Source organism: Phallusia mammillata, chromosome 5 (genome assembly GCF_965637545.1).
Source record: "Phallusia mammillata chromosome 5, kaPhaMamm4.hap1.1, whole genome shotgun sequence".
NCBI lineage: Eukaryota > Metazoa > Chordata > Ascidiacea > Phlebobranchia > Ascidiidae > Phallusia > Phallusia mammillata.
This window is the reverse complement of record NC_137256.1, coordinates 8,134,178-8,161,355: the sequence shown is the minus strand read 5'-3', so window position 1 is coordinate 8,161,355 and position 27,178 is coordinate 8,134,178. Positions and strand designations below refer to the sequence as shown.

Below are 27,178 nucleotides of genomic sequence, written 5' to 3'. Positions count from 1 at the left end.
CGTTATATAAAGGTGCAGCCCGCGATCTAATTATCGCAATTGTATTTGGCCCCACAGTGACAAAGGTTGCCCACCCCTGGCCTAGACCTTATCTGGATACATAACAGCACTCATATATTTGTATTGCTTTTTTCCCTAGTATGTTGCAGGTGCTGAGAGGTTCAAAAGGTTCAGTTAAGCTATTTTTCAAAACACGTAAAGCAGTTGTACTTGCCATAAAAAGTAATGGAGAAAATGTTTGATTTCTATTGTAAATCGTGGTAAAGTTTCTATGTGAACATGTTCACAGATTTTTGTTTGTTTTTGGTTTTAAACTCGAGTAACATGGTAAACTAGCAGTACAAAACTGCCATGAAGCTAACATTAGCATTATGTCGGTATGGCCGCATCCCAGGAAGAAAATTTGCCGGCAAAAACCAGGAACCACACAAAATCAGCCGAAAGGACAGACAACAATTTGTTGAAGGCCTCAAGATTGAATGCACGAATGAAATGTGGCTGACAAGACCGTACCTCAACACTGAACAGGGAAAGTAAGCTGCGTTCGTAAAACAAGACGTTTTTAACTCAATTTGTTTTTAAAAAAATGAATTTATTTTTGGTAAACGTTACCACTTTTCTCTCTCAATAGTTCTGTGGCTTAAATTTGAAAGTTAAAACAATGAGACCTACATAATTCCCAGATTGGAAAGAATGGCCTGCGCGGAGGATTTATCCTCCGCGCAATATTTTGGATTTCCCCTTGTAATCCGCGCAAATTTAGGCTTCTTACGTGTAATCCGCGCAAAAAAATGTTGTCCGCGCAACTTAGCACAGCTTTCGTAGGTAACTACAATAAACTTTCTTTAAAATTATATATTTACGTTGCACAATGAAGTTCTATGTCGTCATAAACCTTATTTCAGGAACAATCCACGCAAATCAGTCAAGCACATCGAAACTTTTCGATCGTCACGCTTGAAATAGCATTTCTATTTCGCTAACGTAGTCGTTAAAAGTACATTTATCTGTATTTTTAGGACGTAGTTTGACTATTAAAGTGACTGTCGGCTGGGCAAGTTACATAAAATAATGTTTTCTGTATGAAAAATAATTAAAAACAGTTAAGGGCAGTTTGGCAATCAAAAACTATCCCCATGAAAGAAATCAGCCAAATGTTTGAATCGTTATGAAAATGAAAAATTGTAGAATCTAGCAGAACAGCTGCGTGAGCAATGGAGCAAAACTGAAGATTCGTCGTGTTTATTACTTTATTCAGTTGTTCTTTTTGTCGACTGGATAGTTATGCAGGCGTTACATACAAATTGCGTTAATCGTTAAATCCACCTGTCAATCAAAAGTCTATCAATCCGCGCAGAAAATTGTAATTCCGCGCAAAAATCCGCGCAATTATTTTGACGAAAAAAATATCCTCCGCGCAAAAATAAAACTTTCCAATCTGGCATAATTCATAAGCCACAAAAAATTAGATGAGAATCTATCATAAAAGGAAAAGTAGCTCCAAACAACTTGTACTATTCCATAATTACATTTGTTGGGCGATTATGCACTATACCAAGTTGTTTATCCATTTATATTCTGTTTTTCCCTTTTCAGCTTTCTCAAAAACAACTACGTGCAGAAAACCAAAGGCAGTCCAGTGGTGGCACTAAACAAGACAGATAACTATGAGTATAGGAATGCAAAGTTTCGCATAAACATGAGGCCACATGTCCGTTTTGAAGATCGATGGAACCATGTTTTAGAACAAAACAAGTGAGCAAAATGAAGTGGTAGTTTTGATTTAATGACAACTAACCTACACCTTTGGACATAAAGTTGGAAGCAAAAAAATGCCTAATATGTACTTGTACAGTCATAATCTTTTTCAACTGGAAGAAAACGACAAGAACTGAAGTATGCTTTTAAGATGTGAAAAGCAGCTACTGTAGGTCCTAAAGAAACAGTTTGGGGCATAAACCAGTTCTGTTACAACAAGTTATATTTCCATTGACCGCAACCAGTAATGCTAACCGGTGCGCTGATCCCATAAAATTTCGTGAGGCGGTTCTATACAACCGGTGCAAACTGGCTGAATCTCACCACTGGGAATTTCTCCATGTCGTTATTGTGCTGACTGCTGAATATATGTTGCATTTTTTAGGTGGAACAGTTCAAGTTTGGACAAACCAAGACCCAAACATGAGAAGTTTGCACATGCAATGGTTCCTACTCGCCTCCCTGACCAGTGGCCGAAACCTGATCCAATTGTTGAAAAACTAAGACTGCAAGCGGATAACACTTTATCATTTCCTCCAGACTCAAACACGGAACAAAAAAGGGTGAACCCCAAGCACAAAACTTTGGATGAACCTTATTTGGTCGTTCGGTAGTAAATGTATTGTTTTGTTGTTTGATTTCATGTGATACTGCACCAAAAAACATATTCAGCTGGTCCAAATGTTTAACTTTTACTACTGCAGCTTAAACATAACTAGTTTGATGTTAGCAACAGTTCCTACATGACTACAAATACATTAAGCCACTCTGCAGCAGCCCAGGAAAAATACCAATCCCTAAAATGTACAAGGTTTTCACCAGGTTAATAAATATGCCAATGCAAAAGGTAAAACTGTGCAGATGCAGAACTAGGCTGCAGCATTTTCATTGGGCTTTAAACCCTCCCCAAAATCGTCTTCTGCATGTTTGTGTCGAGATTCAACCAACTCCAACAAGCGACTGATTACCGCTTCCAGTTTAAACTCTCCATGTACCTAAAATAGATCAAACTTAAAAGATGTGCATCAACGCTTGACCTGACATTATTAAGAATGGACACATTGTATCTTAAGAGTAAAAAGGTATAGTTGTATCAAAATAAAGCAGAAACAATGACAATAGGCATGGGTGCTATGCATATGAGCAGTAAACCTCAGGTAATGTGGACCATATTGGACCCAAAAATGTGCCTGGATTAGGCGAAGCTTAACAGATGCCTATCAGAGCAAGTCTTACCACATACGTATCATTTGTACCCTGAGTTCTATCTGTATTAGGCGAAGATTTGGATTAACCAAGGTTTACTGTATATATGTGTAATGCACATTTAAGTCATTTTAAAATAAAATAAAATAAAACTTGCAATCTAAAAAGGTACATAAAATAGCATATTTATACATATTAAAGTTTAGACATGTTAGGTGATTTAAATACTGACCTTATTGTCCCTAGTGCGAATATTGACTGTGCCATTGGCTTGCTCCTTTTCCCCAACCACAAGAATAAAATTGTATTGATCCAATTGTGCATTTCGAATTTTTTTATTCAAAGTCAGCCCATGGTCATATTGGTGTGTTACTTCCAATCCTGCTGCGTGCATTTTTGCTCTTACAGACTCTGCATAGTCATCAAATTTTACTGACACTGACAAAATCATCACCTGCAATAATATAGCATCAGTTTGTAAGTACACACACCGATTGAGATGAGCCGAGCCAGAACCTGAGTATTTTTGACGCTTGGTGCTTGGCCAAGTGGTTGCACAAACTGGCCCGAGCATTAAATTTGCATATTAATGCCCTGCTAACATATGAAACTAGTGTTCGAAAGGGTATCCAAGAACAAAAATAGAATTTTTAAATTCGTTAGATAGTGAAGAAAAACCTACTTCTGGGGCCTGTACAAATACACTACAGGTAACGTAAGGAGCCTCGGAAAGCTACAAAACTAGTGTAGAAATGGTAATGTTTGTGATCAGCAATGTACCATCATCATCGAAAGATGCTTGGTGTTCGACCAAACAGAACATTTGACGTTCTGGTGCATGATCATATGTTTAAAAGTTCTACCTGTCTGGGAGAAAGCCACAAAGGCCACTTTCCACCATAGTTTTCAGTAAGAATTGCAATCATTCTTTCCATAGAACCAAGTACTGCTCGATGTATTATGACTGGCCTCTTCTTTTCATCGTTTTCACCACTAAAAACATAACTAACTGTGAAACTCAACAGTATTCTTGTTTACATGTTTAGAACCAGATTTTTGTATAAAAGTGAAAGAAACAAACAAAATAAGGTCAAATTGCTGTTGATGTGTGGTGAGGAGCTGAACGACATTTCATTATTTTCAAATGTATTTCAGAAGTACCACAAACTCTAAAAACTAAAAAAAAAACAATTTCTCATTTTGAAAGAAGTGAGAATATACAATTTGTATTGGTCTGTTAGCTATTTGAGATTTTAGGCATCAAGGTATTCCACAGAAAAACTTACGTAACATAGTTTAGGTTAAATCGAAGTGGAAGTTGAAAATCCAACTGAATTGTGGCACACTGGTGAGGTCGGCGTAATGCATCCATAATCTAAAAAGTTAAAGTCTTATGCAATGTATATAGTTGTTAATGTACCAAAACCTTGCCCTTACTTGAATATCAATTTTTGGTCCATAGAAAGCCCCATCACCTGGGTTTAACTGCCATGGCTGTCCAAACGCATCAAGACACTCTTCCAATTGCTAGAACAATTAAAATTAATCATACAAAACTTTTATAATTGAGATTACCCATACAAAATGAGCCAAAATGTAGTTCAGCATTATACAGACACTTTTATGTATAAACAGAGAGATGTCATTTGAAAAGTTACTTGTTAACTTAACTAAACAAAGAATTTGTACAGCTTTGAAATCATTTGCACAACACTTTTGTACAGTACAGTAAACTTTGGTTAATCTGGAGTCGTTTGGGAATTTTTTTTAAAGCCTTGCCATATTACAAATTATTTCTACATCAAGTTTTGTCTGAATTAGACAAAGATCCGGATTAACCAAATCCAGTTTAACAACTAAAAAAACAATAAATTAATTGACATCACTAAAAATTTTGTCATAAAGTCGGCAATAAATCAAACAGAATTTTGTTAAACCTTTTCAGCATCATTCCACATTTCAATGTCACCCAGGAACTTCTCAGGGCGAGTAGAGAGGAAAAGTTTAAAGGTAAAACCAAACACTCCATACACAGTTTTAAGGAAATCCAAAGCTCCTGCCATTTCCTGAAAAAAGATTCAAATTTATGATCAAATTACATGTTTGAACAAATATGACATAGTTGGCAAATAAATGAAGTTAATTTCACAAACAGTTGCCAGCTTAGCTTTTGCATAAAGTTAATAGTATAATTTTCCCAACAAATGGCTATGGTTGGGATTTAAGATCTCTAAGCAATTAAGGGAATTATGCGATTACCAATGTTTGTCCGTATAGCAATATTGACGCAAATTATTTTTTGGTGATTTTTTTCAATTCTTGTAATTATGTCTTAATTATAGACTTCAAAAATAATCCTAGGTACATTGTGTTTTATGTGGCAGTTGGTACAGTTTTGAAGGCATCAACAAACTACACCACTATATTACCTGTTTAATTTGTTCAGGCATAGCAAAAATATGAGCATCGTCTTGTTGAAACCTTCTCACTCTGGTAAGTCCAGTTAAGGCACCAGACAATTCATTTCTGTGCAGAACCCCAAAATCAGCATAACGCAATGGAAGTTCGCGCCATGAACGACTGCGATGTGCAAACATCAAACTACAAAAGCAAAAACATTTCAAAAAGCTAATACTTTGCAACAACAAACAAATTTTTCATTTTGCCCACCAGTGTCCTGGACAGTTCATAGGTTTCAGTGCAAATTTACTATTTTCTGAGTCAAAACTGAACATATTTTCCGCATAATGCTGCCAGTGTCCAGAAGTCATCCACAGTTTGGCATTGTAAATATTGGGAGAAATGACTTCTTGAAATCCACGTTTTCTGTACTCTTCCTGAAAAGCAACACAAATGTTATAAAGTTGTGTAGTCTGTTACAAACAGAGTCAGTGCACTTTAAGCATTATTTATTGAACAACAGGACACTTGACTTGATAGCAAATGTTATTCAGTGTCCTTGCATTTTGATGAAACTGTTAACGAAAAAATTGATAAAATGTGAATGAAAAAAAATATACTTCACTTGTGTCATATTATTGATAAAACCCTGATATTTTTTTAAATAACTTAGCAAGAAATACCCTGATAAATTTCATGAGTGTGTTGTATATAAATGCCCCTTTAGGAAAGAAGAAACAGCTTCCAGGACTCAATTCATGGAAGAAAAATAATTCTTGTTCCATTCCCAGTTTCCTATGATTTCTTTGCTTTGCTTCTTCCTATGGAAAAGAATAATCATTGTTTCAGCTGAGTAGGAGGGTATAATGTCACTGATGATGGCATGAGTACTTGCAGAAAAGTTGGAACAATAAAGCATGTCGCTTTTTACATCTATTCATGTTGTTATGTATGTCACTAGAATACAATCAAGTTTATAACAAACACAAACATCATTAAAATGTTTAGTGGAAAGACTTTTTTATATACAGAGTTTCATCTGAGATTTTTCCGAGTATTACCTTGGGTTTAAAATTATGAAAAGCTGTGATTTTTTACTTACAATATTCAAATCCTGAACAACAAAAAAGCAGTTACCACCTGAAATCTCAACAATTACTTCTGCCCAGAAAGGGATGTAAGTTGTAGGTGCTGCCCAAAATTTTACTTTGTACTTGTTATGTAAAGAAACTCAGTTGTATAAAAATATGTAATTTTAAAACATATTTTTAAAGCTTTTTTGTTGTAATTTTACAACAGAAAGTTACTGTGTTGTGTTAGTCAAGCAGACCTGAAATTGTTGCCACTGTTTCAGCTCCTTCTTGTCAGGAAAACTTATTCCATAAATTCTCTGTAGCGATTCCATATCCTGTTTCCCTTCCCAATATGTTGCAGAATTCTGTGAAAGAGTATTTGGTTTAGCAATTTTCTCGCACAAAAAACAACAAAGGATCTCAGGTATACAACATATGGTTCTAAATATTCTCAGCAAAAAGATACAAGACAGTATTTGAGTGCAAAACATCACCAGGTTGCAACAGTTACTTTTGTCGTCATTCTTTTGTCAGACGATCAGCAGAATGTTTTAATGTTTCTACACTCAAATAATGGCTTGTGTCTTTTTGCTCAGAACAAAGGATCTAATACAAAACTGTTAGCTACCTTGTACAGCTGAAAAGCCTTAATTTTTCCAGTATGCCGAACATGTGGACCTCTGCAAAGATCAATCAGTGGTCCACATCTATATACAGTTGTGGTGGGAGTGGTGACTTTCTCATTCAAAATTCGCACCTTTTAGAACACAAAAAATGTATTAGGGTGTAATTTATGAATATAAAGTTGGCTTACTTTGAACTTGTTGTAGGCAAACATCTTTAACAGGTTTTCTTTTGTGATTTCCAATCGTTCGAAAGGTTGTTTTTCTTTCAGAATTGATTTCATGACTCCTTCCACAGCTGGGAAATCATTTTTGTCCGACACAATTCTAATAAACAAAACACACGTCAAAATGCAACCATTTTTTTTATAAATAGCAGAATCTTATCAGTTTTGTTGTCTGAAAGTCACATATCAAAACAATAGAAAGGTGTTTGTTACATAGTGTAATTAACAAAAATGCTGTTTTTCGAATAAACATTAGCATTGTTATTTTTGGTTGATTTCTTACCTGTCTTCCATGAACATGTCATAATAAAATCCCTGTTCGATAGGAGGTCCATAACACAAGCAACCGCCATACGTTCTTTCCATCGCTTCTCCAAGAATGTGGGCAGTGGAATGCCAATAAACAGCCTAATAGAAAAAAAGTGAATTAAACTGTTGTTTCCAAGAAGCAAGATCTAATAAGATGTAAGTTACAACAAAAAGCACTTGATGTACTCATATAGAAATAATTATTCACCAAGTGTAGTGGATAATTTAGTAAAATCTCATTAAACCAAGGCCTAGTTTTTAGTGATTTGTTTCTTAAATTTTGTTTATAAAAACAACAATACAAGTGTTAATTTATTACCAGCACACCACATTAAGGCAGTCATGTACCTAACATTTTTGTTGTAATATTTATTATACAACATTCTTTGTGACAGGTATATTTGCTTCTTATATTTTTAGTCTGGTTTTACGTTAAGAAATCTGTGTGCGTAATTGGTGACAAAACATGTTTTTATATTTGTGATATTTGTGTTAATGAACTAGACCTGTGCTTCATCATCATTAAACTTGAGCAATTGAAGTTTGGCATTAGACTCCAGTGGTCGATCGAGATCCCAAACTACATTGTTCACTTTGGCCACGATGCAGCTGTCAGCCAACCCTTGACTGCAAAAACAGAAAAAATAAATATAAGAAGGATTTTTTAAGGTATAGCTGCACCATCAAACAAAAAAATGTATCTTTGTGTTGAAAAATGAAATAAACAAAAAAATGGTAAGAATTTAAAAATTTAAAAATGAATTTTTGATTTTATATCCTCATTAGTAAAGTTTGTACATTTGTGTTTGTGTTATATATGTATGCAAATGGCAATTTATGAAACTTTTCATGTCAACAGTAATTTTTGTATCGCACAACTGCAACACAACCCACAGTTTGACGCACGATTGCACCTCACAAAAAAAGAGGAGTTTTACTTGCTCAAGCGTAAAAAGAGAAAAAGTTCATGTGACCCAGACCCCATATAGCATCAGGGGGATTTGACAGACAAAGCTTTCAAAGTCTTTTTTTTGAGAGTCTGTTTTTTTGTCTTGTCTTGTGAGAGTTTTTTCTGAACATAACAAAAAACTTGATAAAAGCTGGCAATTTTTTATTGTTGTGTTTAAAAGATCTTTTGTTCCGAGATTTACAGTTTATAATTTTCTGATATATTTTATTGAGAAGTACAGTGATAGCAAGTTTGCATGACAAAATGGTGTTGGAACCATCTGCTTTGACGATTTTGTACTATACTTATGGTGCAGGTAGGGTTTTGCCCTAATGTGATTTACATTTGCTTTGTTTAATTTGTATTACATTGCAATTTTGTTTAGATAATTGATAACAGATATATCTTAGTGGTCTAAATACAATCCACAACAAATAATTTTAATAAATCTAATGGCGTTGCTGACTTTTAGGCAATATGTCACATGTAGTTGCTGTTTTATGCTCCTATAACAAACCAGCCCAACAAGCCCAGTACTTTTACATCTTCGAACTTGATTTGCAAAAATAATACTTTTAGGTTGTGATACCAGGCTTTTTTTTCTTTTAGTGGCTGGGGCAGTATTTGTTGTGTCATTTGTGGTGACAAGTGCAGTTTTCTGGGACACACGGGTGATTAAATACGCCAGAAGAAAAGCTCGACGCGAAGTTAGAAGAGAAGACAATGACAGGTATCCCTTGTAATGCAAATTTTTAAATGTGTTTTTTTAATTCCTTGTATTATAGAGGAAGGACAAATCCAGATTTTCAACCAGAATTACAAGAACAGGTTTTTATGTTTTTGTAGTGTGATTTCAATTTTCATGATAAATGGCTTTGGTTTTCCAAATTTAGTTGTTTATCCAACTAACAAAATTCCAGTAGTACTTGTGTTCCCACCACATTGACAAGCAGCATCAAAACCAATAGTGTATGAATGCGAAGTTGATTTTATCATTTTAGAATTTTGTCAATTTACCAAATACTGTATTTTAGAATGAAACACAGCCAACTGCTCCAGAACCTAGACTAATAAATACATCGTTGCAAAGACAAGGTATTTTGAAACACAAACTAATATCCACACTGGTATGTCATGAAATACTAATGTTAAGACTTATTAAAACTTAGGCACTCTTCCACCACCATATGAAGCTGAATATTTGGCTCCAAATGCACCTCAAGGTAAGGCGTTAAAAATGGACATTTTTGTTGTGAATCATGTATTAGACATATAAGATAGTGTAAAAAAGGAAAAAGGCATTAAGAAGCATTTTATATGAACAGAAATAATGTATCATAAATAGATTTAATCATCAGTGATTGCCGAAAAAGTCGATTAATAGGGCATGACACTTTTTAGGCAATTTTTGACTGTTATATTCTGCTAGATTTAATCCAGTGGTTATAAACAGGTGTAACTGATGTGGTTCCTAATATCAATGATGATGGCAAGAGTACTTGCTAAAACATTTCAATAATAAGCATGTCACTTTTTACATCTAATTTGCCAGTTGCTTTCCTCGTTACACTTATGAACAGATCTGTGTATGGAGTTTAAAAAAAAATTTATCCAGTTTCAACACATTTCAATTAAGTGTTGTTTTTTTCCGGTGATAATAGTTTTAACATTTTGATAATAGTAAACTACCTGTCAGCATTAACATAAAGGTTCATGAATGCATAATTGTGAAACACTATTTGCAGTACCAGCTGCCAGTCCAGTTAACACAACAGTTAGAAGACAACCCAGAGCACAACACCCACCACTACCAGATATTCCAATCTATCAAGCTCTTGGTGCATCTGAACTTGATGACCAACAGGTAAACAGTCTAAATATGTGACATTTTTTTCAATAAGGGACTCTAAAAACCAAACAACTGAATTATTGCGGTCACGTCTAAAACTTCGGGCCCACTTGGAGCACTTGGCCTGCTTGGCCCAGCACTTGGCCCGCCCCATGCAATTGAATAACTGCAGGCCCACTTCTAGCAAGTATAAAAACTGCGGACCCACTATATATCCATTGCTTGGCCTGTCTCTCGGAGGGAAAACCGCAGGCCCACCATATCCAGTGCTTGTCGCGTCTCTCGGAAGGAAAAACTGCGAGCCCACTATATCCATTGCTTGCCGTTCAGATATTGTCGAAATCAAAATTTAATGACACGTGACAGGCATGCCCTCGGCTTTATCAAGTCGGCCCGCAGTTTTTATACTTGCATGAGGCGTGCCAAGTGCTGGGACTAGCGGGCCCACAGTTTTAGACGTGACCGGAACTATTGTAATGTTTTTGAGATTTCAGTCTATTAGAAATCAATGTCCCTAAAGTTGTATTTTGGTTTATGTATCTCTGCATACTAGTAGCCTAACAAAAATAACTACCAAAGTTCGGAAGGTTTAACAACATGATAAACAGTAAAGGGAACAAAAACATACATGAAAAATTAGTATGGCCCAAAGGGACTTGGTTTTAAGCAACTGTATAAGGCTGCCGACCCCTGCTCTACACAAACATAGAGAATGTTTGTTTTTTATTCCAATTAACTTTTCTGCAGGTACCACAAGTTGTGGATCCTTACAGGAATGAAACGATTGCCCAACAAGTTGTTCCGCAGCCACAACCGAGACGAGCATCAGAATATGACAACACTATCCCACCGTCAACTTTCAGCAAAAAGCACAAAGGTAGTGTACATGGATAGCTCTGCATGCAACTTAAACCACTTATTAGGAAGTACATTGAAATATAGATAAGTAATTCAAAATTTCACTCTCTAAATTAGATTAGATTCTAAATCTAATCTAATTGCTTTATTGCATTCCAATTCATAATCTATAATTAGAAAAACATATACCAGGTAACAGGAGGAAAAACTTATTTGAGTTGCTGTAATCAGTAATTTAAAAATTTTGTTTCACACAGCTGAGTGCCTATGCACAAAATAGTTCGTTTCTTTCTCAGATATTTAGAGAGTAATATTTTTCTGTTAATTGTTAGTTATTCCTTTAAATTACAGAAAGCTTATCAATGCTCCCACCCAGTCCTGCTTCGCCTCTGCAACCAGAAAGCGATGTACACGAAACGGCAGAAACGAGTTTCGCAAAACGCCCTCCTATTCCCAGTGCATTTGTGTACAACAGCAAAGCAAGCTATGACCATGGGGACCATCTTCCAAAGGAAAAACTGCAGAAAAGGCCTTCAGTAAGCAAGAAACCGATTCAGGAGACAGCACAAGAACAGGAAATGCCAGATGAGAGGGAAAGCCCAAAATGGGATGAAGGAATGCAAAAACCAATGGAGTCACTTGGGGAACAAGAAAAAGAAAATACAGAAAATGCAACATTGCCTTTGTTGGAAAGTATTGCGACCCCAATAGTATGTGTGGCTGAGGCAAATAGTCTTAGTGATCGGGAAAATGCTGAAAACAACATAGCAACAACTTCAGAAAAACCTTCTGTGTACGATGAATTGGAAATTGATACACCGGCCCAAATAAAGGATAAAGCAATGGAAAGTAGTTACAATTTGGAAGATTTAAATCCAGAAGACTTTGAGGTTGGTGTTTATGCATCTGTAAACAAGCAAGAAAGTGAAAGTATCACACCAGTGAATGTCGTAGAAGATGAAGACCAGGAAGATGTGAACAAAGATGACTCCCCCAGTGAATTGGACAATGACAAAGTGGCTAAAGAATTGGAAAAAGTTCAATACCCTCTGGAGGATGCAGTTTATGCCACTGTTAACAAGCAACCAAGTTTTAAATCAAAACATCAGAATGCCTCGGACGATGAAAGCCAGGGTCCAAATGAAGATATCCATGAGGTTAATCCAAAAGAGGAAAAGAATCAAGTCATTGCAGTTGCTGATGTGTATGAAAAAAACAAAGAAGACTCTGAATCATCCACAGATAGCGAATCTGAGGAAACTGAAGACAACAGTGACCTTGGAAAAGAGTTTGTCCTCCCTCCAAAAGAATTTGCAGAAGAAAAATCACCAGCAGAAAGCAATGATGAAGGACAAAACAGTGATAGTTTGACCGATGAGCCTCATGTTGGCTTGGAGAAACTTAACATGGATATCCTGGGTGATTTTGAATCCATGTTGCAAGGTGCTGTGAAAGACAAGCAGAAAGACCCTTCTGACGATAAGTCAATCAATGATAAAGACAGCTTGCCTGCAGCATGGGACAGTAAAGAAGAATTTTCTGTAGAAAATAACCAACAGCTTGACAGTAATGTAAATACTGAGGTTGAATTTGACACAGCAGAATCAAACAAAGCAGCAGTCATGTAAGGAACTTAAGAGTAAAAATCAATGCAAATGGTTATGTCAAACTATTTTCATTCATATTTTTCATCAAGTATTGTGAAATCTAAAAACCATTGCCAAATGTTCTCTTTTGTTATTTTTACTTGTAATTTTAAGCATTTGTGTGCTTAACCATTTACACCTAACACATTTTAGCTTTTGTATATATATTTTCGTTGTCAATTTTTTAAAACTTTTGTTGTGTTGTAAAGAATTTGAATACTTTGTCTGTATACCTTATAATAACCTTATCAATCAATGCTTATGCAGTTATAAAAAATGTAAAATACATTTGCCACTGTAAAATACACCTGATTCCTTGAGCTACAGTGTAAGGTGTGGTTATCCATGACTGGCCCTCAACAACTTTTCCATCAGGTAATGTGATCTGGATGGGTGAAGATTGTGTCTCCTGGCGTTCTGAAAATGTTTACACAGCCAGTGTATTTTGGGCTTAAATTGTATTTTCAAATTTAATACAGTGAACAGAAGCAGCATTCCACCCACAGTGTAGTTTAGTTACACACACTGTGTTCATTGGATTGTAAGCCATGGCCTTATAAAGTTTTTTACCCTACCTATTGTGCGACATGCAGTCAAGGGCAGCTTATATTTTCAATGTGTTATTTCGCATGTAGACATTATATGTAAATCTGGTAACTTTGGAAATACATTATGTGGATACTGTATTGCAAAGACCAATTTTTCCAAGGGTTTCGGCTGAATAAAGTATTATGTCATGTCACAAGATATGTCACAAGATAACAAAGCAATATTTTGGATCAATCTATCTTGTTATTTCTGCAGAATGGCTTAATTTAATGTTTTAGCCAGGGTTTCATTTTTCTGCTGTAAAAAAATACCTTTGAGCATTTGCTCACATTCCAACTTTAGTTTGTCGTAGAGTTCTTGTCTCTCCTGTATGTAAGCTGGCCATGGTTGCATTTCTTTTATCCCAGCTCCTCCACCTCCGCCTGTTATAAAGCAAATTTTTCAAATATACTGCAAGGTCCACCCTCCCAAATACAAAATTAAGATGTTTGCATTAAGGAGCATAATACCTAGATCGATTTCCTAATTATTTATTTCCAAATTATATATGTAATGAGTCTTGCAGCATTCTTTAACACACATGTAAACAAAACCTTATGTGTTTTTTTCTAAACCCAGCGCAAACTTATACACGGCCAGATGTTTTAATGTGTACAAAAATCAGCAGCCACATACTTTAACCCACATATTTATTTTTTTAATCAATATGTACCTTTTGTTTTTGCTTGTTTTTGCTTTTTTTCCTTTGGAGTAACAGATTTTGGAGGGGTAGCATTTTCTTTATCTACGTCAGCCATATTACTCAACTTTCTAACTGGGTGGGATACCTGGAAATATAAACACTTAAAATAAGACAAAGGTATCTCCATAAAATAATTGTATTTACATTGGCTGAACCTGGATAAGTATTTAACATGCCTGTTATATTTTGAGAAGAAACATTTCTCAGAGAAGAAGCAAACATTGCAAACCACAGTTTTCTGCACTTGCTAGAGAAGCTTTGAGGTCATTTGCACAAACCAAGTTTTATTTATTTATTTTTAACAGGTATATATATATTTGCAATAAGTCCTAATTGTTTCAAACTCTCAAAAATAAGAAACTTTGCTGATATGTTCTGTATATTCTCTTCTCAAGCAACTTTGCTCGGGATAATGTTAACCCTTTTACCTAATATAAAAAATACTACACACCTCAACAAAATTTGGCAGTTTGTGTGGCCCCAAGTTAATAATGTGTTCGTACCAACGCTGTAGATTTGGGTATGAAGATATGCTAAGATTACTGTCCAAAATTTTTGATGCAAGTTGATTATCAGCTTCACTAGGGTTAAAGCCACAGGTGTAACTATTTGTTGCAAAGTGCTTGTCGAGGTTTTTCAAGTTTTCTTCACTAATACCTAATTTTACTATTTCTACAGTATCCATTATTGATCTGAAAATTGTATATTTAATAATTACTAGAAAAAAACATGTTGCAGGTTGTGCATGGTTTTAAGCTATGATTATTGTTGTTTTTGAAAACACTGCAAAAATTGCATATAAAAACAAGCGGGTAGCAGGTAAAACGCGACATGCATGGTCACAATTGAATGCACACACCAGATTGAAAAGTCAACTTCTTATGATAAGACATTTTAGCCCCTAAAGTTGAGCAATTTTGTCCAAAAAATTACATGTTTTTTTATTTGATTGAGTTGATTGAAAATTTTAAATTAACATTCAATAAATGATATTTTATATTTTTACTCCAAACCTAATCGGGACTAAACAAAACAGTGCATCTCAATAAGTTTTGCTTGCTCTGCACTAACTTGCATTTTACCAAACTGTATATGTTTATTGTTTTAACTCCTCCATTCATTTGTAAAGAAAAAAAGGTTTACAAATTTGTCTTGGCCGTAAGGCCATTTATCTCATACAAACATCCACAAATGGCAAAAAATGTGTTATCTACCGTTTTGTTTCGCAAGTTGCCAATTCCAAATCTTAACAATATTGGTTTCCACTTTTGCAGCCCATGCATAGAGAAATTTACTAAACCAACAATGGGTTCAACATCTGAAATGACATATGACAGAATTGTTTATTTGCTTGGGATCAATTTTCCCAAAACTTGATTTAATTGCATTAAAATGGGCACAAGGTGTTTACAAAAATGACTTATGTGAAACACTACTATAGCCTCCTAACGTAAAATACGAAATTTGTACAAAACAATCAACAATTATTTGAAACTAACGTTGGCTGCTAGCGTTCTCCCAGTCAAAATAGTAGTGCTTCTAAAAACGCGTTAAATGTTTATCTAAGTCTGTGTGCAAAAATGTAGCAGAAAAGTTCAACCACGAATATAAACCTTTCTATTTTGACAAACCCTTGGCTCACGCCGTCACTTGAAAATCAAGCACCTCTGCTTCGTAAGCAACGAAGCGTAGCAAACTTATAAAGATCAGAGCAATTATTTACCAATGATGACGAGTTTCATCATCTTAACGAACTTGTGATCTACTCACACGTAACTTACTATTTTTAGCCATATATTTCAATATTTTGGCACATTAACACGTACATTTAACTACGTTTATCGTGATATCTACGTTTATCGTGAGTGATACTTTTTCGCGGACCAAAGTTACTCATGCTTGACGCTTGGACACGTGGTTTGTTTACAACTTTTAAGTCAGTTCTTTACTTTGACAACTTAAACGCGGTTTTATCCCATCTAATGTTGGCTGTAGCCGTTCCTACGTAATGTACATAGTGGCAAAACACCAACTATGCAGAAAAAGCATTAAAACGGGGTCAAGTAAGGATTCAGGAACCCTCAATTAATATGCATACCGCCGTGTGCAATAGGCAAGTAGGAATCAATCTGCTTTCGTATTTTCTTAACGTTTAAAACAAATCATAGTACGCCAGGCCTATTAAAGGCGTTGTACCGAATCAGCTGGTCTTCCAAGCATTCCCATATGGCAAGACACAGGCACGAAAAATATAGTCTGCGGTGGGGTTCGGACCCGCGACAGGAGTCTTTCCAGGACTCGCGCTCTAGCAACTGAGCTACACAGGCTCAGTGCAGAATCCGTCGAAAGTCGAATCACAAACACCGTTGCCTGCCTTGTGTGCTGCACATGTCAGCTTCGTAGCAGGGCATCACCAGTTCGATCGTATCAGCTAAGATGAACCCATACTGGGTCAGCCCTGAAGCGTCGATGTAGACCAGCGATCACAGCATATCTCGATAAATCATAGGCCTATTAGGCTACAGGGGTTGTACCGAATCAGCTGGTCTCGCAAGCATTCCAATTTGAAACAAACACCTATATTTTAAGGGCTAAATGGATGTCCTAAAATCATTTTAAGCGCCTATTTGGCACACACTACATTTAATTATTTTGTTTCCCTACTTATTGAAACCTACGGACGTCGGCAGTTGGCGTACTGCTCCATGCTTCGCAACCTCGGCGCTATTATTTATCTGTGAAACTTTGTTAAAAGGAGGTTTGTTAGCACAAAACCTTTTTGTCTTTGGTTAGTAACAGTCCTATAACAACTTACACGATTTGTGAAGCTTTTCCTAAGCTAAAAACGTCGCTTTAAATGTTTATTTAGCTTTATTGTAATCGTCTTCTTCTTGTAAGAACAAGCAGTCCTTGTTTTCTTCGTCTTTAAATGCCCTTTGTCACTTAAATTGTCATTTCTCGGATCAGAGCAAGATAAGCAAACGAACAATTCGTTATCTTTACCGAAAAAAAACTCATTTTAGGTATATACATTCCGGTTGCAAACGACACGTACGTGGTTTGGAACATAAACATAAAAGCAGCAGCACGCAACAAAACAATACAAGACCCACCATTTCCAAACGAACTGAAAACGTAGCATCTTTCTTCATCAGTAGTACCGCATTCTCGGCGGCCTTGGATGGCCCATAAAACGCGGCGGTGGTGCTGGACCTGGGTGTCTCAGGCGCATACGAGGCCTTAGTGGGTGACGGACTGGACGGATTAAACGTCTTTCGTGGCTTAAAATCGAATCCATCATTGCAGCATCCCTTCGCCTCTCTTCTTGTATCAAACCTAACTCGTAGTCAAGCAAGTCTTCTTCGCGGTAACTTCTCCTGCGTATAATCTGAGGTCCCACAGGGTGCGGTTCCCTTGGATAAACTGGGACTCGTCCTGGTGGCGGCCCCCGCATGGGTGATGCCATTATCCCGTTGTTTCGGTGTAACTCAGCTTCATGGTATTCCTGGTGATGAGACAGAGGAGGCAAAAACTCCGCATTTGAGTAGGGGACCTCTCTTTCCATTTCAAAGGCTTCATCTTGGCTGTCAGAAGCTACATACACTGATGAGCTATGCGGATCATTTTCAGGCATCGTGTCTTGTGTATTTTTAAAGTCTCTTAACTCTTTTCTATGGCCAGTTATAACCGCTTGTGTTGACAGATGCATTACGCTTTCATCAGATTCACTTTCAGTTTTAGGCTCGGGTGGTTCCTTTTTTACATGTTCTGTAGCGATTTGGGTTTGTGGTGCTGCACTGGGGTGCTCTGCTGATTTTCTGCGAAGGATGTCCCTAAAGTGGGCCATAGGTTCATAAGCTGATGTGCTGACAGGCTCAGTAGGTGTAGTAACTGGTTTTTGGTCTGCACTTTGACCAGAAAGGGTGATGAGATTGCTGTTTCTTCTGCCATCTATTTTTGCATGGAAACTGTCCTGTCTGTTTAATGGTTCTTTCCTGTAAACAAAAATATTGTAGTTAAATATGTATACCAAAATTACTCTAGTTAAACAACATTTAATGCACTTAAAGGTACATATATATCCTTGGATGGTAAATAAAATGTCAAAAAAATGCAAACCAAATTGTTAAAAATTAAATCCAGGTTTCATTCATTTCTATAATTTTTATCCCTGTATTTCATACATGCTTCAGATTATCAAAAGTGATGATTAGTGAAACGTAAAAAGTAAAGCCCCTAAAAAGTATTATACTCTAACTTTGTATCAAATGTACAAAAATTCTCCAATGCATACATTTGGTACAGTTCACATATTTCACCACAAATTATACTACAAACCCATATTTGGTATCCTCATGAGTGCTATCTGCCCATCTTCCTTTCTTTGTTGGAGTTTCCTCATGTAAGTCATCAGGATGTTCATGTTTCAGTAATGGGACAGATGTGTTGATAGACTCAGAATTTGCAATGCTAGAAGCTGGAAAGGGTTGTGTCATCTTTGCTACACTTTTGTTAAAGCTGTCCCAAGAAGGAGGAACTGGAATTGATGGCTCAGTTGGTAAAGTTACTGAGTCACTTGTAATCCATGGTATACTGGTGCTGACAGGATTCGCTTTTTCTGTGTGTGGCCATACATGATTTTCAGTGTTCGGTTTAGATGTTTGTTCGGTTGTAATGGACTCATTGAGGGGTAAATTACTGTTTGTTGCCTGGTCCATGAATTTTGATAAGAAACTCAAAGGATCGCCCCCGCTAAATCTGGGCGGTGAAAGAAAAGCTGGCATACCAGTAAAATTACTACTGGCAGACAAATTAGATTGCGCTGTGTATGGAGTTTCATCCAAAGTGGGTGTTGATGAACCATCTTGTGTAGTTGAAGTTAAAGCACGCAAACTCCCACCAATCACAGGAATAGCGTGACTGCTGTTTCCTTCCACAGTGCTTTGTGTAGTGTTTATTGGTGCAATGATAGATACAGTTTCAGATGGTGTAGCGTTGAGTCCAGGAATTGAAGAAGTTATTTCCGTGAGCCCACCTAAACCAGGGAGCAAGGATGTAGATGTTTGTGGTATTTGAGGTTTAGTTTCAGGATCCTTTGGAATCTCTCCAACATCAGATTCACTGTCACTTATTGGTTTGTCAGTTTCGCCTGGTGTTGCGTTGTTAAATAAGTCTGCAAGTCTCGAATCGAGGCTCTGATGACGGGGTGGGCTTGAGATGTTGAGCTCGGGTGAACCTGTAGGCGATGGAGGCGATTCACTGCCAAGTGTAACATCAATGTCATTCGGAAGATCCAGTCTAAAAGAAAAGGAATTATATTTGCTGCAAACTTTAGTGCAGGGGTGGGGAACCTGCGGCCCGCTTGCCTTTTTAATGTGGCCCCTGTCACAATTTTGTCAAAGTACAGTATACAACATAGCATAAAAAACAATAAAATGTTTCGACATTACTGGTAATCTCCCCATTCCACATTATGACGTCAAACTTATAAAAATTGCCACACTTTCAAACCACTTGCTATATTTGTGACATAACAGTCACTTGATTGCCTTTCCTTACAAAACAGTAACAAATCATGTGTCATGTGGTGTTAGTTTCAAAATGATTTTAGAGCTATTAGCGTGGATCCTTATATTGTTATTTAAAATATATACTTGGAAAAAGACAGACCGGTAATGGAGCTAGGGTGTTCCAGAAAGAATAGACAAACTTTTAGTTTTTAGTTGAAATAAGTGATAAACCTGTATGCCTTGTTAGTTGCAAACATGTAGCAGCAAAGAAAAATCAAATCTGGAGTGATGAAACATAAAACCACTCGTGCGCTCAGGGTATTTTTACATGGAATTTGAAAAATAAAAATATATTTGGCCCGCCCGAAAATGTTGTGCAATTCATGCGGCCCGCAGTACTAAGTAGGTTCCCCACACCTGCTTTACTGCTTAACAAGTGGTGGGATTCAGCTGGTTCGCACTGGTTCTATAGATTTGTCTTACAAAATATTATGAGATCAGCTAACCGGTTAGCATTACTGGTTACTGTAAATGGATTTACTGCAATGAAATGGCTAAAACAATGTGACTTTTGTGACAGAATCGGCTTTTGTGAAAAAAAAAATTGAATACCACCACTGTGCTTAACCATTAGTGGTAAATTGACTTTAGATTACACTTTCCTAAACTTTTTCTAATCATATAATTTATAATCGATAACTGGTCAAGATTTTTGCTTCCAAACTGTGTGTCATGCTCTTATACATAGAAAGGCATCTACAACTTAAATTTGAATTTACAATATGTAACATTGACAAGCAAAGAGCAAATGGGTTTTGTAACTGCTTTGGAAAGCTTTGGGATCGCAGACGTATTTTTAAAACTACTTTACTTTTCGTTGACATGACGGTGTTGTCCAGCAGACATATCACCGACTTTAAAGTTGAAATCTATTGAAAAAAATTTATTATTATACATTCAAAAGTAAATGTGTGACTGCATCATTTATTATCTGCAGGAGAAAGTCAAGTTAGGCCATTGTATAAGGCAAGGGCTTACAGGAAAATGCATGTGTAAAACTTCAGACTGCTACTTCAATGTTCGGATTTAGGCATAGATAGAATAAATTTAAAAACACTCATACCTTAGAAAATCGTTGTCTGCTTGTTCAATTGATCGTGTAATGGTCAAAGAACCGATGGGAATTTCCTTTTTCTGAAATACATGTGCAATTGGACCTTAGTTTGGAGAAAGTTATTTTTAAGACATGTTGTTGCTGTACACATACTATTAGGGCAAGTTTTTACCCATGGTATATTTTACAATTGTAAAAACTTGGCAATAATTTGTAAACAGAAGCCGATTATTTCATGATATGTCCAAAACATGTGGCACCTGTTTTAAGCATTTTATACATACATCCCATATTCCCTATGTCAGTGGTTCTCAAACTGTGGTACGCGTACCACTAGTGGTATGTCAGAACTTTTCAGGTGGTACGTGAGTAGATTTCTGTGATATACCTATTTCCGAATAAAGCCAACACATAATTTAAGTCCGATATAAAATTTCAACTCAACTGACAAAACTGATCACTCCTGGTTTGGGCGAATCTCGTGTTTTGGACATTCTTTTGAACCTGCTGAATATGCTAACCAGGTTATGAAAATGGGCCCATTTCTTGATTTATCTATTCAAACAGGGTTTAGGTGGTACGCAGCAATAGAACAAGTTGTCAGGTGGTACGCGATCCGTATAAGATTGAGAACCACTGCCCAATGCCATACACAATACTGTTTGGTTATCGTCTGTCAGCAAGATTGCAATGATCTTTTTGTACCAAGATTTGAAATGTGACAAATCTAGCCAAATATATATGACATTTAATAAGCTTGCGATTTCATACCACAGTTGTACTTGTCGTTTTCAGGTCACTCGCCCCTCGCATTCCTGGCCTCTTTATCAGTCCTGACCCAACCTTCTTTATTGGATCACCAACCAGTTCTGAACTTGACTTTGTAGGATCCAGGCCAGTTGCCAGCAACTTAAGCTAACAAATATTTTACTTAAATTTTGTAAATGTTTCACAGACAGTATGCACATGTTTCTTAAAATGCCTGTTAACGTTTATTTCAAGCTGAATAGTATTTGCAATGTGTACAATATTGACAAACAATCATATTTAATTTTGAGTCATTTCAAATATATTTGTTTAATTTAACCCTTCATTCAAATTCAAGGTTGTGTTTTTAATTGTTTGACAATTTCCAACAAGCGCTTGTTATTCACTCATTTTGAAAACTGTGAAGCTATGGCTAGAAAAAGGAAATTAATCTCTTTCAACAGGATGTAGCCACTAGATCTTACCATATTTTCAGTTGCATTGTTAAGCTGCTCAGTTTCGGAAAGCTTTTCCTGGCTTGTTTTCTGGACAGGTTTCAGAAAACTGGTGTTGATGGCCACAATTTTTGAGGGTTTGCTTAAAAAAAAACAGATGTTCATGTCAGATAGCAATAGATACAGGAAATACTATATACTATGGTGGCGTCATTGACTGCTATTATTCATTTGAAGTAGAATATTGTGGCAGAAACAAATTCCATGTCTCTCAAAAATAAATTACAATTTATTGCAATGGTGAATAAATGGTAACATTTTTCACGCACTAACCCAGTGGTTCTCAACCTTTTCCACTGAATTCCTCCCTAATATACTACATAGTAGACGCTAAAGCATACAAAGATAACATAAAATTGGGACTTTTATCAAATTTTCAGGCCATATTTCCAGAGCTTAAGTGTCTATTTATGAACCACATGAAAAAATAAAGTAATTTCCTCCCCTCAGGTTTTCAAATTCCCTGGTTGGGAACCACTGCACTACAAATACATACCTTTTATGCAAATAGGCCCACAAAACTATGTCTGGTTTATGTTACAATCATTATAATTAGTGTAAAAAGATCAGAACCATGTATACCTTCCCATTTCCATGTCATCATCAGACATTTCCATATCTTCCTGGCCATCAGGTTGTTTGGCTTGCATTTGAAAAGCCTCATTATTATTATGGGAACTTGTGATTGCAGGAGGGAGTGTTGATTTGACCTTGTCCAGACCTCTCTTCATTTTGTTAACTCTGCCCTCGAAATTCTTGTAAGCCTGCAGAAATGCGTGGGGAAGGTACAAATTAAGGCGGAAATTGGTTTTCCCATTTAACATTGTGGCTGCTGCCAAATATAATTTGTAAAATAATCTTCTGGTAACTGTATTTTTGTTGTTTCATTTGTGTTATAAGCTGGGTTGTCATACCATTATCATTTTGGAGATTTGGCCTGGCCTTCATGGACAACATGCTAAAAAAATGGTTGTCCTTACTTCAAAAAAATGTACTTGTTTTTGCCTTGTGTCTTTTTTGACCTTATTATCAACAACCCTTAGTATTTTATATGTTTGCCATCATAATTTGTGGCCTAATTTAAAACAGAAAATTATGAAAAACAGTGATGAGTTTGTAAGAGTTTTTTTCTGTAAAACACATCAAAAACATTGTTTTAACTAACATACATCTTTTGTTGCATAAGTAAGACATTTTATTTTCTTAAAATACATTTTTTTCTGAATATAGGACATGGTTCAGTTCCTATTGCCTAATTGCCTAAAATTCCACAAACTGTTGATCGAATTTAACTTAAGGAAACATGTTTCCCGAAAAGCACCATATTTTGTATAAAACCAAATGTTTATAACTTACATTGACCACAATCTGTGCTTCATGGTATTGTGCATGATAATAAACAGATCCCTGATCAAGAAGCTCTAACAGCTGTTTACGCTTCTCCACAAATTTATCGTAGCGCTTCAAAAACAACTCAACCTGGCTTGCTGATTCCTCGAAATCCTTGGAAAATTTTTCACCTCCAATTTTGTCTGTGTGTACAAGAAGAAATTTATTGTTGGCAAAATATGTCCAGAAATATATTACGACCTAAAATACTTATCATGGCATAGGAACGAGGTAACATGGTCCCATAAAACAAATTGCGTTCATAAACAGTGTACAGAAATTTCAATAAACACTGTATGTACTCAACACGAATAAATTATAAAAAATGCCATTTCATCTGATTTTCAATGCATATTAGATGCTGACAACAATTATAGATTGTAACTTGAGTAAGGCTAACAACAGCATTCTTATACCTTTTAGTCTTCTTATTGCATCATAATTGGAAACATCTACTCTCATCGCACGAAGTCTTTGCTGTTCAGCTTCTATTTCATCTTCCAGGTCTTTAAACTTCTTTATCTCGTTGATCAGATGAGAAGTCTAAACAATTTTAAGACTGTATAAAACTATGTAACAAATAGGTGCTGGTGTAAGGTATCCCAAGTTAAGCAAAACATACAAAACTTACATCTACAAATGACTTTTTGCATAGTTTTTTTGGCATGTATATATTATGATCTTAATGTACAATTTTATAAAAAAGGCAAATATTGCATGAAAATTGTTTACAAAACTGTGAATTCATTTACTTAAAGTAGTGTTTTCTACCGTTTTTGGTCTTATCATTTTGCCTTCAGGTAACCTTTGTGCAGAAGCTATACAGAGCAGTTATAAAGGTTGTTGTATGTCTTGGGTTGTCAGCAGACTCTTAACAGCTTTTCACAGACTTATTTCAGTTCTCTGACTTTTGGTTGAAAATATTGGTTTAGGTTTATTAGATTTTTACCTTATATTCCACCAGCAACTTGTTTCTTAACTTCTGGGGAGGCTTGTTGGTCAACAATGCAGCAATAAGCTGATCTGTAATCTCACTGTCTAGAACTTTTCTTTTCGACCAAATCTTCACCACTCTTTCCACATTGGGTCTGATAAGACTATCCCTGAAACCAGAAAAACACATTTTATTTTAAAGCAATGTGCCAATACAATGATAAGTAAGCTACAAACAGTGCACACCGTTTTGACCTATAAGTTCCATCAGTGCAGCTGGTGACAAGACATTGACTGCATAGGTTTGTATAGTTAGTATTTTGGCACTTACAGACAGGCTGAAAATAATGCCTTACCACATCTTTAGTGGGTATAACTCAATGTCACATATCAATAAAGCAATGTGCCAATACAATGATAATTATCATTTTTTTAACTTATAAGTTACATTTAATTTTTTTCCCACAGTTAAAAAAGGAAATTATTACCACCAAGCAAAATAGAAACAAATAAAAAAAGTAATCCTTTTAAATATGCCTATGCAAGTCATATTGTGCATTAGTTGGTTTACCTCAGTAAAGTAATTGCTTCTGGTAGCACATCACAAAATGTATCCTTAAAAATATCAGCATTTTTGCGATGGCAGTTCTGAATGACGTCGTTACACAAATAAAGTAATGTCAGTCGATGAGGGCTTTTAGCTGAAATGTAAAAAAAACAGATAATATTTCACAGTCGATAAAAAAATACACACACAATTGAAAAGCATAATGTTATTTTTAATAATAACATTTAGTAAAATTTAAAACAAATAATGTAAATGCACGATTTACAGTCATCAATTTTGTTTAGATTACCATACAACATATTTTATCGCTGAGCAATGAAGATCAACCAACAGTTTGGAGTCTCAGGAATTGCACTTTTTAAGGTGAAATCAGTGTTTTTTTTAAAAATATTGTATAATTGGCATCACGACAATATTAACGATACATATTTTCAACCAATTTTGTTAAAGGCTTTGTTTTTGAATTCTAGTCAGCATTCACGAATGGACCTTTCATGTAACAACTCACAATGTTTAAGAACTTGAAGCCATTGATCCACAATCAGTTTGTGATGAGACTTGTGGTGAATGATCCACAGAGACAGCATCGGAATACTGTCTTGTGTGTTGGAAACTGACTTCAGTTTCTTAACAAGTTGCTCTGTGTTCATTTTCTGTTTAGCCATAATGAATTTTCTGGTGTGATTTTACGGCCTTATGAAATGATATAACCAGCAGAAATGCACAAAGTTTTACACATTGAACATCTGGTACACATTGCTTTCTGAAATACACAAAAATATGTAGATTAGGAATGGTGCTTCATACAGCACGTTATAAGAGTTAAATATGACCATTGGTCAGTGCTAAGCATCAGAACTTTCTTTTTGCATAAAGCTGAGCATCACCATCAGAGGACAAACAAAAAATAAGTGCATACAAATTTCGAAAAGGCAATTTTGTGCAACATTTTTCAGAAAAAAAAACTGCAAATTTTTTTTTCTAATTTTTTTTTTCTATTTTACGTCACAAATCAGTGACGTCACAATAAATGTTCGGGTGACGTGAAAGAATCGGTGTAAAGTCACATGGAGGGGTCAATATGCTGTTGTGAGTTATCTTGTAAACACAGTTTGGTCACGTTTTCTACATTAATAGCAGAATCTGTAGAATTTTGAAAAAACACACACAAAACGTGTTGTCGTTTTTGCGTGTTTATTACCAAACAACCGCTAAGTCCGCTGCTATTGGCTCGAAATTTCACACTAAAAATACATGCAACCTCACATTCCAACTTTTTTTTACACAAATCGCCTCATTAAGCGCATTACAAAGCAATCAACACAAGCATTTTTCGAGAACTTTTTGCTTATTCAAGTGCACGAGCAAGACGATACGCTGCAGCAAACCTTCGTACTATTTCCGTGGCAACAGAGGTCAAAACGAATTGATAACATATTTCTAAACGTTCAACTCAGTAATTGAATAATATGCAGATAGTGTCTTTCAATCTATATCAATAAGTGTTTCGAAGTAAACCATTTTGCAAGCTAACATGTGGCCATACTATTGTTGATCTTGATTTTCTACGTCACAGCGTCACTATCAGATGGTTTTCATGCTTCAATAATTACACGAAAAAGGGACATTCATAACACACAGTTTGACAAAATATCCTTTCGCTGTCGCTTCACAGAATTGTTCGTAGTTTGCACAAATGCAAAAAAAAACGTGTTAGTTGGCCTTACCTTGAAATTTACGTTGCGTACCTTCGCTGCACATATAACTGATAATTGTCTACATTACTTTACTAACCGTCAAAGTGTCAAGCTCTTGCAAGTGAAAGTGACGTTTGTGACGTAAACGCCGTAAACGGCATTGCTTCCATTTTTAATCCCTCTTTCCTTTAAAACCTGACTTCACAGTGCAAAACATGACCAAATTGCATGTAGTTTGTGCACAAAATAAAGTATTAAAGCGTAAAGGGCTATGCCACTGCAATTGAACATCATGCACAGGAAGAAAAAAACAGAAAATTTGCCCAGATTCGAAGCAGCTGTACATCAGTATACATGTACATGAGTTTGTTAGGCCTCATAAGGAAAATGGTCAATATAAAGACGTCAATAGCGACATTACATTACAGAATATGGCACTAGCATTTGCTAAATGTTTAATAATGCTTGTCACTGTTTATATCTATATTCAGGCCGTTCTATTTCGTATGTGGCAAT

The 27,178-nt window shown here is 35.9% G+C and overlaps 4 protein-coding genes across 7 annotated transcripts; 2 read left to right on the top strand and 2 right to left on the bottom strand.

The window, feature by feature from the left end:
- The first annotated feature begins 261 nt into the window (after window positions 1-261).
- LOC145227700 (large ribosomal subunit protein mL63-like) lies at window positions 262-2,440 on the top strand. The gene is made up of 3 exons (XM_080092589.1): window positions 262-533; window positions 1,597-1,755; window positions 2,144-2,440. Exons 1-3 carry the CDS (start codon window positions 352-354, stop codon window positions 2,370-2,372), a joined length of 570 nt encoding a protein of 189 aa, XP_079948715.1. The 5' UTR covers window positions 262-351; the 3' UTR covers window positions 2,373-2,440.
- LOC145227697 (threonine--tRNA ligase 1, cytoplasmic-like) lies at window positions 724-17,359 on the bottom strand. 4 transcript variants are annotated; one of them, XM_080092585.1, is made up of 18 exons: window positions 17,303-17,359; window positions 14,160-14,274; window positions 13,759-13,869; window positions 13,207-13,315; window positions 8,103-8,223; window positions 7,571-7,695; window positions 7,252-7,387; window positions 7,066-7,194; window positions 6,695-6,802; window positions 6,048-6,185; window positions 5,635-5,801; window positions 5,394-5,565; window positions 4,902-5,030; window positions 4,402-4,491; window positions 4,251-4,339; window positions 3,828-3,957; window positions 3,197-3,418; window positions 724-2,753 (listed from the first exon to the last, which is right to left on the bottom strand). In XM_080092585.1, the coding sequence occupies exons 1-18, from the start codon at window positions 17,339-17,341 to the stop codon at window positions 2,628-2,630; spliced, it is 2,256 nt and encodes a 751-aa protein (XP_079948711.1). In that variant the 5' UTR covers window positions 17,342-17,359; the 3' UTR covers window positions 724-2,627. The 4 variants fall into 4 exon arrangements, with proteins under 4 accessions (XP_079948711.1, XP_079948710.1, XP_079948709.1 ...); XM_080092584.1 differs by lacking the exon at window positions 17,303-17,359 and adding an exon at window positions 15,404-15,533; XM_080092583.1 differs by lacking the exon at window positions 17,303-17,359 and adding an exon at window positions 14,641-14,889.
- Window positions 8,734-12,906, top strand: LOC145227699 (uncharacterized). The gene is made up of 8 exons (XM_080092587.1): window positions 8,734-8,861; window positions 9,155-9,275; window positions 9,331-9,373; window positions 9,580-9,640; window positions 9,715-9,768; window positions 10,291-10,409; window positions 11,142-11,271; window positions 11,604-12,906. Exons 1-8 carry the CDS (start codon window positions 8,810-8,812, stop codon window positions 12,878-12,880), a joined length of 1,857 nt encoding a protein of 618 aa, XP_079948713.1. The 5' UTR covers window positions 8,734-8,809; the 3' UTR covers window positions 12,881-12,906.
- Window positions 17,042-25,746, bottom strand: LOC145227696 (uncharacterized). Its single transcript, XM_080092582.1, has 11 exons — window positions 25,474-25,746; window positions 24,969-25,098; window positions 24,414-24,567; window positions 23,881-24,007; window positions 23,432-23,607; window positions 22,658-22,839; window positions 22,046-22,157; window positions 21,585-21,728; window positions 20,823-20,893; window positions 18,528-19,487; window positions 17,042-18,184 (listed from the first exon to the last, which is right to left on the bottom strand). The coding sequence occupies exons 1-11, from the start codon at window positions 25,628-25,630 to the stop codon at window positions 17,341-17,343; spliced, it is 3,057 nt and encodes a 1,018-aa protein (XP_079948708.1). The 5' UTR covers window positions 25,631-25,746; the 3' UTR covers window positions 17,042-17,340.
- Window positions 25,747-27,178: the final 1,432 nt, after the last annotated feature.

What these genes read in the sequence shown, in the direction of transcription:
- LOC145227700 (XM_080092589.1), top strand. Translation starts at nt 352, where the DNA reads ATGAAGCTAACATTAGCATTATGTCGGTATGGCCGCATCCCAGGAAGA. An exon ending in CTCAACACTGAACAGGGAAA is followed by an intron (nt 534 to 1,596) that starts GTAAGCTGCGTT and finishes TTCCCTTTTCAG; the next exon opens with CTTTCTCAAAAACAACTACG. An exon ending in CATGTTTTAGAACAAAACAA is followed by an intron (nt 1,756 to 2,143) that starts GTGAGCAAAATG and finishes TGCATTTTTTAG; the next exon opens with GTGGAACAGTTCAAGTTTGG.
- LOC145227699 (XM_080092587.1), top strand. Translation starts at nt 8,810, where the DNA reads ATGGTGTTGGAACCATCTGCTTTGACGATTTTGTACTATACTTATGGT. An exon ending in AGAAGAGAAGACAATGACAG is followed by an intron (nt 9,276 to 9,330) that starts GTATCCCTTGTA and finishes CTTGTATTATAG; the next exon opens with AGGAAGGACAAATCCAGATT. An exon ending in CTGAACTTGATGACCAACAG is followed by an intron (nt 10,410 to 11,141) that starts GTAAACAGTCTA and finishes ACTTTTCTGCAG; the next exon opens with GTACCACAAGTTGTGGATCC.
- LOC145227697 (XM_080092583.1), bottom strand. Translation starts at nt 14,874, where the DNA reads ATGGATACTGTAGAAATAGTAAAATTAGGTATTAGTGAAGAAAACTTG. An exon ending in ATGTGAGCAAATGCTCAAAG is followed by an intron (nt 13,316 to 13,758) that starts GTATTTTTTTAC and finishes AAACATTTTCAG; the next exon opens with AACGCCAGGAGACACAATCT. An exon ending in TTGCCTACAACAAGTTCAAA is followed by an intron (nt 7,195 to 7,251) that starts GTAAGCCAACTT and finishes GTGTTCTAAAAG; the next exon opens with GTGCGAATTTTGAATGAGAA.
- LOC145227696 (XM_080092582.1), bottom strand. Translation starts at nt 25,630, where the DNA reads ATGGCTAAACAGAAAATGAACACAGAGCAACTTGTTAAGAAACTGAAG. An exon ending in GAAGCAATTACTTTACTGAG is followed by an intron (nt 24,568 to 24,968) that starts GTAAACCAACTA and finishes TTCTGGTTTCAG; the next exon opens with GGATAGTCTTATCAGACCCA. An exon ending in ACAATGCAACTGAAAATATG is followed by an intron (nt 21,729 to 22,045) that starts GTAAGATCTAGT and finishes AATATTTGTTAG; the next exon opens with CTTAAGTTGCTGGCAACTGG.